Genomic DNA, 16,246 nt, shown 5'->3' on the forward strand with positions numbered 1-16,246 from the left:
CCTGCATGCGCTGGCTGGGCTTCCCCCGAGGTCACTTCAAGGGTTAGGGCTGCATCCCGTGTTTGCGTCGTCTCAGGATGCCGTGTCAGCTCCCCTGCGCCCAGTCCAAAGCCCAGCATCAAGGTTTTCTGACTGGGACGCTGGCTTCAGGCTCCGAAAACAGTCACTGCTTCCCCATGGTTGCTCCTTCTCTCATTAGCCCCGTCAGTGTGCAGCCTGCTCGCGCTGGCTGAGTCTCTACCGAGGTTACCCCAGGGGGCTGGGGGTTAGGGCTGTGTCCCATGCCTGCCCCGCCTCAGCAAGCTGCAATCAGCCCCGCCACTTGGCACCAGGGAACTGTGAGGGCTCAAGGCTGTGGCGCCAGACGCTGGTTCCAGAGGCTATTGCTGCTTCAGGACGCAGCTTTTCGCTCACCTGTGACTAGGGTCAACTCTTAGGTCTGTGTTTGATGGTCAGGTTTCGTAGGTTGTCATGTATGTGATCGAGTCACTTGTTTTTCCGAGTCTTTGTTGCAAGAGGGATCCGAGGTAGCTTCTACCTAGTCAGTATGTATTTGCTCTTCTCATTCATCTATTTTTTGTAAGGGTACGTGGAGAGATTTGAATTTAGGTGGCTGGTGTTATCTTAGAGCTACAGGATGTCTTTAATTTTAATAATAAACATCTCTGAATTTCACACAGGATAAGACCAGTGTTTCACATTTCTCTGTGAAAACACCATGGAGAGCCACAGACAAACTCTTTGACCTTGAACGAGTCACCAAACCTCTGAGCCTATGTTTTTTTCTTTGCAAAATTAGGATGGACATAGGGGGATGGGTTGTACTCCATGTTCCTCAACTGAGGGCGCGCTTATTTACTTTTGTAGTCTGAAAAATTAACTGCGTTGCAAAACATGTCTGAAAACCTCTAGAGTAGATAGATGATCTTCTTGGCCTCTTCTAGTAAGGAGGGAGCCCAGCTGGCACAATCGTTAGGCACTCGGCTGCTAACCAAAATGTCGGCATTTGAACCCACCAGCAGCTCCACTGGAGGAAGGACCTGGCAATCTGCTCCAGTAAAGATTATAACCTAGGAAACCTTATAGGGCAGTTCTACTGCGCCCCATAGGGTTGCTGTGAGTCGGAATTGACGCAGTGGCACACAACAACAGACTTGAAGTATTGGCCTCATTCTGTGTCTAATGAATGTGATTATTAGGTACCTAGCTTGTGGTGCAAGCATAATTACTTTTCTGCCTGTTTTTAAATTTGCCTATCGGATACATAAATGCAGAAGATAGGTAGAAGTTATCACAGACTTCTGTGGGTCTTTTTTGTGAAGAGTAGTCTGAGGTAGGGCTTGAGAGCAAGATACCTCCTACTTAATCCATTTGTCAGGGAAGCAGATGTTGTTGCCACCAAGCTAAAACATAAAACCTAAGGGTGGTAACAGAAGAAGTACACATTCAGACAAATATGTAAACTGGCAGTTCTTTTTTCCTCTTGCAGATTCTTGTCGATACTGTTTGGGCCCTGTCATACCTGACAGATGGAGGGAATGAGCAGATACAGATGGTTATTGATTCAGGGGTTGTGCCATTTCTGGTGCCCCTTCTAAGCCACCAGGAAGTGAAAGTTCAAGTAAGTATTTTTAAAATTTTCCTGCCTGTATAGAATTGTGTTTGCTATAACCAGTTAGCTTGCATGGCCAGGTTTCAGTTCTGCCTGTAGGTGCCTCTCTTCCCAGATTTCTCCTATTATTCGCCTGACCCTGATTTTGTTGATTTCCATATCTTTGTCTCAGATTCTTGGCCGAGTTTCCGACCCATACAGCCAGTTGTTTTTGACCTCGTAAATATATCCTCCTAGAACTCTATCAAGCATTCTATTGTCATTTCAACCAGACAGAAATGCAGTGTCTCATCATCTCCCACAAGCCTGTCCCCTTTCAGTGGACAGTGTGGTCTAAACTAGAAACCTCGATCCCCCCTTTCATTTCCTCTTTGTTACAAAGTCCTTTCGATTCTTCTTTATATATAGCCTTCAAATCTGAGCCACTGATTTAGTTCAAGAATCAGTTTCTTTTTCTCTGTTAATTTCAGTAGCCTCCTAACTGCCTCCCTCTCTTTCCAGTGTCTCCCCAGTCTAGTTAGGGGTAGGTGGCTGCTAGATCAGTTTGTCCCACTTATGCCAAAGTGAGCTTTCCAAATGGAAATGTATGCCCAGTCTTGGCCTCTGTTAAAATGTTTTGGTGCCACCAATATCCCAATCCAGATAAGAGGTTTTTTATCATCTGGTCACTTCCCAGCTCTCAAACTTTTCCTGCCTGCCTCTCCCATATGAGAATTATACCTCAGCCGTACATGTCCACGTACTTAACGAAGAATGCTGTCATCCCCTACACTAACAAGCATCTGGCTCTTACGCCTGGAGTGTCCCCCACTACACACTTTGTGTGGGAGATAACCTGCAGGGCTCAGCAGTATTTCTCCAGAGAAACTTTCCCTCACCTTCCCCAGAAGAGGAACTGCTGTTTTTTTTTTTAGAAATAACATTTCTATTTTTATAATTTACTACATTATCTTAACTACTATGGTCATTGGATTCAGAGTTTCTCAAGAGTGTAGTAAATATCTTTTCATCGTTATCTCTGTGCTTAAAGTGGCCCCTGTCATACAGTAGGCACTCCATAAATATTGACTGAGTTGTTATGTTAGTGTACACAGTAACTTAGCATGTCTTTGAAATCCCTCTCTCTCTTTTAACATTTTATTGGAAATTTTCAGATGTGCGTAAAAGTAGAAATATAATGAACCCCAATGTTCCCATCACTCAGCTTCAGAAATTACCTGTCATTCTTTTATCATCTGTTCCTCCACTCTTCTTTAGCTGTTTTTGTTGAATATTTTAAGTCAAATCTCTCTTCTTTCTGCTCCTGATTTTTCTGTTCTCTCTAGCTGTTATACCTGAATTTCAGAACAGCACTTAAATCGAGAATATCAAGGACAATGTAGAGTGACTACACACCTGTTCATACCTGAACTAGCGCACACAAGTCCTTTTGGGAATAGAATGTCTTCATTCTGGCATTGTCTGTAGTGCCTTTTTTCATGTCAGGATGTTATTTTATGGAACGATAAAACATGGTAGATGTTTTTTAACAACCCTCTTTATAAATAAAAGCTGCTAACCATACAAGGTTCTCTGTTCCTGCCCTTAATAAAGAATGAAAAAAATTTTTTTCATAGTCTATGAAATCCCAAAGTTAAAATAATATGTAACATGTATGATTCTTTACATCTGTATTACTTTGGAATATCTCATTGCAAAAGTCCTCAAATAAAGTGACTTTTAAGAGCATATAACTAGAATATAACTATAATCCAGGACTCTTCATTTATTTGTTCATTCAGTAAGCATTTAATGAACACCTACTGTGTACCATGCATGGTACTTTGTGATAAGACTGCCGATTCAAATAAAAAATGGTTTTTGTCCTTGAAGAGCTTCAGACCTCAAGGGTTGGATAGAACAGACAGATGAGCCAGTGTTTTTAGTTGGCTGTGTTGTGTCATTACAGAGGTGGGTGCTGAGGAAGCACAGAGGGCCACCTGAGACATACATGTTCTTGTCTGCGGTTCCACTGAACAGAGGAGCGGAGTGACTTGCCCAGCACTGACCTCATTTTCAGCCAGCACTCTAACGGCAGACAGACACTGGTGGATAATAAAACACTTTTAAGGAGATAAAACTTTAGGAATAGATTAAAATAGCTATTTAAAATGGGCCTTTAGGTTTTTTATTGTAATTTCTTTTTTAAAATTTTTTGGGTTTTTTTTTAATCAATTGCCCACATAGTTTTTCCATGAAATATTTTTTACAAGTGACTTGTTTAAAATTCAGAATTCCTCTCAGTTCTGTTTAATACTTTGTGTGAGGATGAAATAAATGTTATTTACTGTTTACATTTTCTCAAGATGATGAAAAATCAGTTTCATCATAAGTAAATAAATAAACTTACAGAGATACTGTGTCCCCACTCTAGACGGCAGCACTCAGAGCTGTTGGCAACATAGTGACTGGCACTGATGAGCAGACCCAGGTTGTTCTCAACTGTGATGTCCTGTCACACTTCCCTAATCTCTTATCACACCCAAAAGAGAAGATCAATAAGGTAAGGCATACACTGTCTTCAGCACTCTATTGTTCTCGCTTTGTTTATATCATTTAGCTGCCCCCTTGTTTCTGTTGGGTTAAAGCACTTTGCTGCTAACCGTAAGATCAGTGGTTCAAAGGGAGGTAATGAGAAAACATTTGGTTTGGGGCCTGTGTTATGTTCTTATAATTAGATTGGACTACGAGTATACTGAAGAGCTCTGATGATGCAGTGGTTAAAGCACTCGGCTGCTAACAGAAAGGTCAGCAGTCTAAACCCACCGGCCACTCCGCAGGAAAAAGATGTGACAGTCGGCTTCCATAAAGATTTACAGCCTTGGAAACCCTATTGGGGCAGTTCTACTTTGTCCTATAGGGTCCCAATGAGTCAGAATCGACTCAATGGCAGCGGGCTTAGTTTTTGTTTTCTGGTTGTTTCTACTTCTGTTGTGGTTTTTCTTCAAAACCAATGCAGATAAGATGAGAATTAACTTCAAATCACCTTTGCAATTGTTTGAAGTTTCTTTTTTTTTCAACTTTAATTGCTTCTTATAAGTGTTGCTGTGATCATCACAGAATAAACAATATTTTTAGATTTTTTTTTCTAACTTAAATATATTGAGTAATACCAACAAGCAGTAAATTATAGCCACTAGGTCAAGTGCATACAAAATTTGGCACTTAAATGGCTGATATTTTTTATAAACAAATAGAGATATCATAAATTAACCTCCCTACAAAATTAGATTTGGAGCCGAAGATGGAACACCGAAATTAAAAGATCATAAAAAATTTTTCTTTTAAAGATTTCAAGCTTGAGATACAAAATTACTATTAATTGTATATGTACTTAAGTAATGAGCTCACTCAGGAACAAAAGCATATGCATATGTATGGAAGATAGTTCTCAGATAGAAGACTGCTGTGTATTTTTTTCCCAAGAGGAAGAAGAGACAGATGAGTTACGCAGTGGTAAATCAGGTAAGAACATGATGACGACAGAGTGGGAAGCAGTGGGTTGTGTAAATCAGCTGGTTTCCTGGCAGACGTCCCTTGGCAGATTACTTTGGAGGAGAACAGAATCATTTGCTGTTGTTTGCCATCCTTTAAAAAACACAAATGGTATCATTCTTTTACTTAAAGTTCTCCCCATATCTTTAGGATAAAGAATAGATTCTTCTGTGTGATATAGGTTCTTTGTGATCTGTTCTCTACCTTTCCTTTCCAGCCTTCATTTCATATCTTCTGTCATACTCTGGGGGCAGTTCTACTCAGTCCTGTAGGGTTGCTATCAGTTGGAATGGACTCGACGGCAATGAGTTTTTTTTTTTTCTCCTGCTCACTATTTGCCATTCTCTGAATGGCCATTTTCAGTCACCTTTGTGACCGAGTCCTCCCACCACAGTGTTTCATCACCATTGTCTAGTGCAGCAACAGTCATAAAAATGGTGGTCAGGTATTTGTTGGATACATCTTTATCTGCCTGAAGTGCCATGATCCCCAACTCTAGCAGAATTGATCTTTCCTCTTCCATGTCATAATTCTATTTATGTAGTTGCTTGAGTATAACATGACAGATTCCTATGGAAAAGTATGTTGTTGACATTCACATTTTATAGACACATTTGTTCCAGTGAAGGGAAAGAAGCTAGAGACTTTCAGACTCTAGGTCTGTTATTTTTACTATAGAAATTTCAATAATAGAGATGAGTTTTATATTTGGAAACTAAAATACTGAAATATTTAATTTACATAATATGTTTAATAGAATTAATTTTAGCATAGATACCTACTTAACTTCAGCTAGTGGTCCATTGCTTCCAATACTTTACACCCTGAGCATCTGTGTTATTTACATCTTTGGGACTACAATGGGACCCTAGAGGTAGAAGTTACCAACTTGCTTTTTTCTTCTACATTTGTTTGAAAATTTTCAAACCTTCAAAACATTTGCAAGATTAGTACAGTGAACAACCAATTACTATAACACAGATTCACCAATTATTAACATATTACCATAGTTGGATGGTGTCTTAGTTACCTAGTGCTGCTATAACAGAAATACCACAAGTGGATGGCCTTAATAAACAGAAATTTTTTCTCTCATGGTCTAGGAGGCTAGAAGTCTGAATTTAGGGTGCCAGCTCCAGGGGACGGCTTTCTCTCTCTTTCGGTTCTGGGGAAAGGTCCTTGTCATCAGTCTTCCCCCAGTTGAGCTTCTCAGCACAAAGACCCCAGGTCCAAAGGATGTGCTCTGCTCCCAGAGCTTCTTTTCTTGGTAGCATGAGGTCCCCCTCCTCTGCTCCCTGCTCTCTTTTATAGTTCAAAAGAGATTGACTCAAGATACAATCTAATCCTATAGATTGAGTCCTGCCTTATTAACATAACTGCCTCTAATCCTGCCTCATTAACATCCTAGAGGTAGGATTTACAGCACATAGAATAATCACATCAGATCACAAAATGGTGGGCAACCACACAGCGCTGGGAATCACGGTCTAGCCAAGTTGACATACATTTTTGGGGGACACAATTCGATCGATAACAGATGGCAAAATGAATTTACAATCAGTTCTTTAAGTGGTGGAGGAGGAAGAAGATACACATTTGACACTAAAATTATAATAAATCTGTTAGATTAAGTGTATTTTGTTTTTTGTAGTTATGATAACAAAAAACCCAGGACATCTGTAGTACTGTTGCTTAAATCCTTAGCCTCTTATAGTTAATAATAACAAGTCAGCTGTAATTATACTGTTTTTATCTTTCATTTATGGACTACCTGAATATACTTATCTTCAGATCCCTAAATTAATTGAAAGAAAGGTTGGATCTTAGGTAAATTGGTTTTGTCCTCTGCTGGAGAAACAAATATCATAATTTTCACCCCCAGAGCATGTATGTAATGATGGTGTTTCCCTTGAGAAATTAAAATACCAGAAATACCTCACATCAGTGTTCATTGCAGCGTTATTCACAGTAGTCAAAAGGTAGAAATGACTGATATATCCATCAACAGATGAATAAATAAAATACCAGTCTCTACGTACAGTGGAATATTACTGAGTCATAAAGAGAAGTGAATTCTCAATATATGCTACAACATGAATGAATCTTGAAAACATGATGCTGAGTGAAATTAGCCAGTCACAAAAGGGCAATCCCATTTATATGAAATAGGCACATACACAGAGACCAAAGTTTATTAGTCGTTACCAGGAGTGGGAGGGAAGGGGAAAAAGGGGGGTCCTTGCTTGGGGGGCACTGACTTTCTGTTAATGGTGGTGGGAATAATTTGGAAATGGATAGTGGTCATGTTTGCACAACACAGTGAACATAATCATTGTCACTGAATGATGTACAGGTAAAAGATGTTGAATTGGTAAATACTACATATATTTTTATCACAATAAAAAAGAAAACTAGTAGGAATACTTAGTCTCAACTGGCTTTTCCTGGAATTAACATTTGTGACATTAGATGCTGATTTCTATGAAATAATTAAATGACTGTATCTTGTAAGTATTTTTTAAATAAAAATTCACTTTTATTAGAAGTAGTTTTAACAAAGTATTAGGAAAGTCACTCTTAAATTTATTTCTACCACCTGCCTTTTACAGGGTGCTTATGGCACAGTGGTTAAGAGCTTGGCTGCTAACCAAAAAGTCAGCAGTTCAAATCTACCAGCCGCTGTTGGAAACCCCATGGGGAAGTTCTGCTCTGTCCTGTAGGGTCACTGTGAGTCAGAATTGACTCGATGGCAATGGGTTTGGGTTCTTTTGTTGTTCTTAATGCACAGTAATGTAAATCCATGAGCAAAGGTTTTTGTCCATTTTGTTCACTGCTGTGTCAGCAGTGCCTAGAATGGTGCCTGGCTTATAGTAAGCATATATGTTATTGAAGAAATACATGCCAGGTTAATGGGGCCGAAATAGTATGAATGGAAGCTTCCTTATAACTTTTTTAAAGATAGGAATTTGTTATAACCTAATCGCTTTTTAGATGCAGTCTCCTTAACACAGCTCAGGTGATTTTGTTACTGCATATGTAAAGTATGTTAAAATAAAAAAACATAAAAGTGTTAAAGATATAATTTTCCAAATAAAGGTGTCCTGTGTTTTGTTCAATTATAGGAAGCAGTTTGGTTCCTTTCCAACATAACTGCAGGCAACCAGCAACAGGTTCAAGCTGTAATAGATGCTGGATTAATACCTATGATTATTCATCAGCTTGCTAAGGTCAGTCATACAGAGTTCATTATGTCTATTAATGTATTATAACAAGACTTTTGGGGTAAAAAATTCATTTTATGATTTCTTTCTCAACCTCCAGGGGGACTTTGGAACACAAAAAGAAGCTGCTTGGGCGATTAGCAACTTAACAATAAGTGGCAGAAAAGATCAGGTGAGTTTGAAAAAACTCTATTATGATTGTTAATATTGGAAAGTACACTACTCTTATACGGTTAGGAGTTGCTGATTGTTTCTAATCCCTTTACTGTGTTCTTCTGGGGGAAAAGATACTCTATAAATGAAAATATTTCTTCTCTTTTGTTCAGGTTGAGTACCTTGTACAACAGAATGTAATACCACCATTCTGTAATTTGCTGTCAGTAAAAGATTCTCAAGTTGTTCAGGTGGTTCTAGATGGTCTGAAAAACATCCTGATAATGGCTGGTGATGAAGCAAGCACAATAGCTGAAATAATAGAAGAATGTGGAGGTAAGGATGAATCGAATGAAGAAATATAGTTGAACTTGGAACTCTAAAACATCAGTTCCTTTAAGGATAACTTATTAGAAATGTAAACTGTTAGAATACATTGCTATTAAGTCATCAGAATAGGTTGCTATTCTTTATTCTCTATATCAGCATTCCAGAAGGGTTGTCCAGAAAACATTTGTCCAGTTTACAAAAACTGGTTCTGAAGTTCCCTCCTAGAGATTCACATTGATTTTTATAAAACACTACCATATTTTTATGCAGATAATGCATAGGATACACTTTGTTTTGTTTTGTTTTGTTTTTGCCAACCGTGCAGCCTCCTCACGAATTATTTTCCAGGCCTGCTATGCACGTTATACGTGTGGGTGCATTATTCGTGGAAAATACGGTAATGCTTCTCTGGAAGTCACAATGTTTGAGAGCAAGTTAAAAGCTCTGAGAACCTCTGCATTAGAGAAACTTGTGCGCTTTGTCTAACCCAGCATTCCTGAAACTTCTTGAGATTGAAACACCTTTTTTTACATTATACCTATTCTCCTGTGATTCTGCAGACCCCACTTGGGGAAATACTGTTTGTTTGCTGACTGCGCCCTCCCCCGGAAGGCTCCCTCGCAAGCACACCCATGCCAGTCCTCCTGCACATGTTGCTGTAGAAAAATTAGCATAGTGTGTTTCCAAAAATATCTAAGGGGCGGGGGTCGCAGCCAGCAAACAAATGCCTAGTGTAAAAATATGGTACTCTTCCATATTGTTGGAAAAGACTAATGATTTCTGAGTCTAGGTGTTTCCTTTCACCTCTCTGACTTACAGTGGTTCTTAATGATTTGCTCTAACCGCATGCTTAAGTTACTACTACAGAAGTTACTTGGAAATTTTAATATGAGAAAGAACTCTGATTTGAAATACCGGACCATTGTTTCTCTGACAATGAGATATGCGCAGACGTTTCAAAATTCTATTTTTACAGGTCCCTGTTCAATATATAAAATTGGCCAAACCTTAGATGAATTTACCATTATGTCATATTTTATTTTTTGCATTTTATTGATAATTTGGATGATTATACTACCAGTTTGGTTTTTTTTTAAAAAAGAAAACAAATGCTGTGGCATCATGAAAATTCAGACCAAAAGGGTTTTCTTAGCAAGAAGAAATTATCCCTGAGATATTGAGCGTTGTTCAAGGTCACATAAGTTGTTAGTAATAGAAGGAAAGTTAAAATCCATATCTTTCTTAGTATTGATCCAGTGCTTGTTTTGGTTTTAAGGTGTTTTACTTTTTAAGATAATTTAAAATTAGCATTTTAATCCGCTTCTTAACAACTGGAAGAGTTTGAGTAACTGTCAGAATTGTTAACTCTTTGGCTTTTTATTAACATAATTGCTTCTGGAACCCTGGTGGCATAGTGGTTAAGTGTTATGGCTGCAAACCAAAGGGTCAGCAGTTCAAATCCACCAGGCGCCCCTTGGAAACTCTTTGGGGCAGTTCTAGTCTGTCCTGTAGGGTCGCTATGAGTTGGAATCGACTCGACAGCACTGGGTTTGGTTTTTTGGTTTTTATGGGAGTAATACTGAAAATAAAAATGCATATTAACATTTTATAATTAAAGCATTTTACATCCATTATCTTTGGCACTTGTTTTCCCATTTTTCTGACTTTATATTACTATATAAAGAAAAGAAAGTTACTATTTTAAAATAACCTAGCCAAAAGGAAATTTCAAGGAATAATATTTATTACTGAGATGTAAATTTGTAGACTTGTATATCTGATGCCAGGAGTCAGTATGTTGGAAATATAAATGAAGGCATTCTATGATTACTGTTCTGAAACAATTATTTTCCAGTTTCATTGTGGCTATAGGACACAAGTGCCCTACTGATTTCCTAAAAATAATTTTTTTCAAATTTAAAGTTTTATCTTCTGTTTGTGTCAGTTAATCATTAAGTTTCTTAAAACATACTTTTGTAGTTATACAAAAGTAATGACATTGAGAAAACCAAGAAAAGATAAAAATTACTGCGTGAGACAGTATGGTTGTGTAAAAGCAGTCTGCGGTGATCACAGTTCTAGTTCTGTCCCTAGCTTGCTTGCTATGTAACTGGGGATATATCCCTTTATGTCTCTGTGCCATGGCTCCCTCCTCTGTCAAATAGAGTGTTCAGGTATTTTTTAGATTGTCTACCTCAGGGACCAGTATACCTAAAGGGCTTCTAAGGAGGGAGAAATTAGTGGGCTGCTGGTCTCCAACCAGAGCAGCTTAGGTTTTTAAGCTGTTTTTTAGACAAACTATCATTTTTGGGGAGTGGGGGGAGAGGAACTGCTCCAAATCCCTTTTAATTTGCCATAATTAAAATGATCATAGTTTTGATTAGTAGCTGCTTAGCTATTTTGTTTGTTTTATTTTATCAGGCTTGGAAAAAATTGAAGTTTTACAGCAACACGAAAATGAAGATATTTATAAATTAGCCTTTGAAATCATAGATCAGTATTTCTCTGGTGATGATGTAAGTATATATTAAAATAGGGCATGTTTGCATGTAAATTAAAACCTACACATAATGTAAATATTACTAAGAATTTTCCTTTTATCATTAGTACAACCAAAGTTTACACTGTATTCTATCAGATTCTCTTAGATAGAATCTTTCCAGTTATTTAAGAAATCCAAATAACAACAAAAAATTGTTTGTTCTCTGTCAATCAGTTCTCTTATATACTATGTCTGAAAATTCATTAAAAGTAAAACTGTGAAAATAATTCTTGTTGCATTTATAATTTATTAACTGGGAAGAAATAGTAATTATAGAAACTATACATATGTTGATATAAAAACCCAAACCAAACCCATTGCCATTGAGCTGATTCCAACTCATAGTGACCCTGTAGGACAGAGTAGAACTGCCCCAGAGGGTTTCTGAGACTGTAAATCTTGACAGAAGACCACTGTGCCACATTTTTCTTCCACGGAGATGTTCATAGAGGTTAAATAAATCTACAGCTACGAGAGCTTAACAAGGGGCAGTGTTGAAGTCTGTGTCCACTTTTTAAATTGTTAAATTTCTTAATAAAATTAACACTTCCATATTTACTGAAACATGTTTTTATGACTAAAGCATTCATACAGAATTCTTTCCTAAAAGATAAAAAACTAATTCTGCTTACACCAGTATATATGGTATTATAACATAATAAGGATTTTTTCCTTGCTTTTTATAGATCGATGAAGACCCTAGCCTCATTCCTGAAGCCACACAAGGAGGTACTTACAATTTTGACCCAACAGCCAACCTTCAAACAAAAGAATTTAATTTTTAAGTTAAGTTGAGTGCAGCATCTCTCTCGCATTCAGTATGAAGCACCACCAGAAGGCTACCAAATAACAAGAACAACAACAAAGGCTCCAAAACATACATGCCTCTTCGTTTTGATGCTTCTAAGGCAAGCCATGTCTCAGTCACTTTGCAGTTGCCAAAAGTCACTATAACATGGACTGTAAATGCATATGCATGATTTCCTAAACTGTTTTAGAATTCTCCATAACAATCTCAACTACCCTATTTCCTCCCCATTCCCTGGTGCCACACGCTGACAGCTACAGTCTACAGTTAAGAATATTCCATAACGGTGGCGTGTCGGCTGCGCACTGATACTCCTTTGGAAGATGGTGCGCCGTGGATCAAGAACCTTTGGTATGATGCATATACATGCTGGAAGACTCTAAAGAGGTGCAGTCTGACCTGGGCCTCCATCATTGTCCTCCACAAACATATTTTCATACTCTTTACGTGGAAGAATAGATTTTAAAGTACAAGCCAAATGATTTTCATTGGTGGAACTGACACACAAAATAAGTAACTTAAAAAAAATTAAAAAAAAAAAAAACTTGGTTATTGATTAAACAGATAAGTTTTAAAAAACTGTACTTCATCTACCAGTAATTGATGTGTTTCTTATCTGCCTCAGAAGCCAGGGTTGGAGGAAGAACTTTAGATATGGCTGGTAATGCTTTCGCCATTGTACCTAAATTTTGAGAACAGCGAGCCCCATTTGACCACTCACTCCAGCCTGTGTGTTCCTGCTGTTTTGAAGTAATCAAATGCTGTGCATGGTATTTTACCTGAGCTGCAACCTGTTATGGACTTGAACTTCTGTGTAAGGTGAAAGCAAGAGTCCCTAACTATAAAAGGGGGGAAAAGGTCTAAAACACCCATTGGTGATGTTTAAAAAAAAAAAAAAAAAATCTTGCTTTCAGCTTTCAGGAGTTAATATTTTTGTTTTAAATTGATAATTGGATATGGTTGATTTACGTTGGGTTTAAACTGTGGAGCTTTCATGTTTACTGTAATTTTAGTCTTAAACTATTTTTTACTTAGTAACCAGTGCTTTTGATAATGTGGTTGGCAACAAACCAGCAACTATTTAGAAGTGTCATAAGACTTCATTTTCTTGAGTATTGGAAGCGTTAATTCAGATCCTATTCTAAATGCATATTCACATATTAAAACATTCAGACAAGGATCTGTGTAGAGGAATAATCTGCAGTTGTTTAACATAAACCTGATTTTCAGTGATCTTTAAATAATTCTGCAATATCTGGTATTACTATGTAAAGTCATTGCTTTTGGTAAAATTGTCTGACCCAGTTATTAATGAAAGAATATGGATTTGAAAATTTTAAAACAGAATAATTTGTGCTGTCACAAAAATGGTTTTGTTGCTATTGTTTACTGGGTATAATTTCCCAATGCATTGATGTGAAAGGATAGAAAGTCCAAACTAATGTAGTTATCCAGTGGGGGGTGTATTTACTGTGATGAAGATGAGACAGATGCCATCAGAGCTTCGTGAATCAGCTGGGGTTTTTTTCACTGATAAACAACACATAGCAGGTGTGCGTTCATTAAAACTATATGTATCTGCCAAGGTGGAGCCACTTTAAAGAGTGAGTTTTGTCTTGTATCTAAAGTGGATACAAGCGTATGTTTAAACTGCAAGATTTTTACTTGCTAGAGAATCTGTTTTAATATAGTGGTTTGGCCTCTGATTATTTATAGGTTTTATAAATTTTAGAATCAATTTCTCTTTAAGGTGGCTCAGATTTTTCAACTCTTGTGCACATAAAATTGAGTTGAAGTTCATTGTGCCTTTTTTTCGTTATCCAGATTTTGAGTTAAAGCTTCATACGGTAACTGCATCCTATTCGGGCGCTATAGTCTAAATTTTTGAAACTGTGTGGCATTCACTAAAAGTAGGAATAAGAAAATCAAATCTAATTAAGGTCACAAACTTCGGTGAAACCCTTGAAGTCCAAATCTTCTTGATATTGTGAATTGTACCCCTTCCAGTTGAGTTACTTCTGGACTCTTCATACTCACTGACAGTTACCTTTCAAATTTTGCACACATTGAGATTAAAATCGGGCCTCTCCTGTGAACAATTGCTATTTCCTCTTGTGTTCTAAGTGCAAACTAACATTTAAATGAACAATAGCATCAAGTAGTGCAGACCCCTGCGTATGCATTGGCTTGATGCAATTTGTTGTGACCTTACCAGGTTTTGAATTGGAATTACACCATTTCGTAGATAAAGGAAACTATATTGCTGCACTTTTAAGTTTTCAAAACAGTGTTTAAAAATTGCATTGTTTTTATTTTTTTTTTAACTCAGTTAAAGACTAAAACGTTCTTTCAAAAGAGGCATCTAAATGTGTTCCTAATTTTGTATATGGGCTTAGGTTTTGTAACCAATAAAAAAAAGCTGCTATCAAATATGATAAAACAGTGAAGGACTTATTTCAAAAAAACGTAATTGCTTAGTTTTGCTTTTGTGTGGTTAAATTTAAATTTGGAGTTATTTTTCACATATCACCTACAAAGGAGGTGAATCATGAATCAGCCTTCCATTGTGTGTTAATATCTCCTTTCCCACTATCGCAGCACCTGGATGACCAATAGCACTGCTAGCTTAAGGAGTACCTTATAACAAGTAGTGCAGAGTCTCAGACTTAAATACTGTACCCTAAAAAAGGGCCATTTATTTGAAAGGTGGTGTGGTTATGACTTTCATCAAACAAAAAACAAAAAAGACCTTAAGTCTTGTCTAACCCTTGAAAACATGTAGCTATGAAAGATCATAATTGAAACCTGCAAGCTTTAGCCTGTTAGATAAAAATTGTGGCTCAAAGTGAAATCTCAAATTAATTGAAACAACAAAGGAGGAGCTAAACTTTTAAGTATACAAACATTTTTACTGTTATATAATGCTACTTCAAATTATTTTTGAAAAAATCAGCATATAATAAATGTGATAGTACTCCTATATAATCTTGCCAGAATTTCCTTCAGAAATGTCATCCTTTTCAGGGGATTAATTGCTGAGAGTTGTCTTGGGGTCATTGTTACTAATTTTTCTAACCCTAGTTGATCCATTTGGGGAAAGGGAGTATAATTTCTGTACATTAAGCTATGAGTAGGGAGGCATTATAACCCAAGGAGTGTTCTGCGTGACCTATCATATAAGTGTACTTGAATCAGTCAGCTGAAAAACAGAGATAGAATGAGTCTCAGAAAATACTCTATACCCTGATGGAGCAGGAGAGCAGTGGGATGCAGACTTCAAATTCTCATAAAAAGACCAGACTTAATGATCTGACTGAGACTAGAAGGACCCCAGAGGTCATGGTCCCCAGACTTTCTGTTAGCCCAAGGGAACCATCCCCAAAGCCAACTTTTCAGACAGGGATTAGACTGGACTATAAGACAGAAAATCACACTGGTGAGGGGTGAGCTTCTTGGCTCAAGTAGACACCTGAGACTATGTGGGCAGCTCCTGTCTGGAGGGGAGATGAGAAGGCAGAGAGGGACAGAAGTTGGCCAAATGAACACAGAAATAGAGGGTGGAGAGAAGTGTGCTGTGTCATTAGGGTGAGAGCAACTAGGAGTATTTTGCAAGGTGTATATAAATTTTTGTATGAGAGACTGACTTGATTTGTAAACTTTCACTTAAAGCATCATAACAACAACAAAAAACATATATATATATATATATATATATATCAAGAGAAAGTATTTGGAGAAAGGGATGTAGGAATGCAGCCATAGTCACATCCTCAGCCTCTTTATTTGCCCATAAAATCCCTGTGCTAACTTTAAATCAGGGTTTCTTAAACCCTGCACTGCTGACATTGTAGGCCAGATAGTCCTTTTTGGTGGGGGATCTCTCCTGTGCATGTCGGATGCTTAGTGGCATCCCTGGCCTCTACCCACTAGATGCCAGTTGCACCCCTTCTCCCCCCAGTCATGACAGCTAAAAATGTCTCCATATATTGCCAAATGTTCCCGGGGAGGGGGAGGGCAAAGTCTCCCCTGGTTGAGAACAACTGGCC

The 16,246-nt window shown here is 37.7% G+C and overlaps 1 protein-coding gene across 1 annotated transcript in view; it reads left to right on the forward strand.

The window, feature by feature from the left end:
- Positions 1-15,858, forward strand: part of KPNA3 (karyopherin subunit alpha 3) — a 98,974-nt gene extending 83,116 nt beyond the window's left edge. The window contains exons 11-17 of the mRNA XM_049852907.1: positions 1,490-1,621; positions 4,026-4,154; positions 8,269-8,373; positions 8,468-8,539; positions 8,694-8,856; positions 11,272-11,366; positions 12,079-15,858. Of these exons, the coding sequence (XP_049708864.1) occupies positions 1,490-1,621; positions 4,026-4,154; positions 8,269-8,373; positions 8,468-8,539; positions 8,694-8,856; positions 11,272-11,366; positions 12,079-12,177 (795 nt within the window). The 3' untranslated portion in view covers positions 12,178-15,858. The remainder of the gene's footprint in view (positions 1-1,489; positions 1,622-4,025; positions 4,155-8,268; positions 8,374-8,467; positions 8,540-8,693; positions 8,857-11,271; positions 11,367-12,078) is intronic.
- Positions 15,859-16,246: the final 388 nt, after the last annotated feature.

Source organism: Elephas maximus, chromosome 14 (assembly GCF_024166365.1).
Source record: "Elephas maximus indicus isolate mEleMax1 chromosome 14, mEleMax1 primary haplotype, whole genome shotgun sequence".
Taxonomy (NCBI): Eukaryota; Metazoa; Chordata; class Mammalia; order Proboscidea; family Elephantidae; genus Elephas; species Elephas maximus.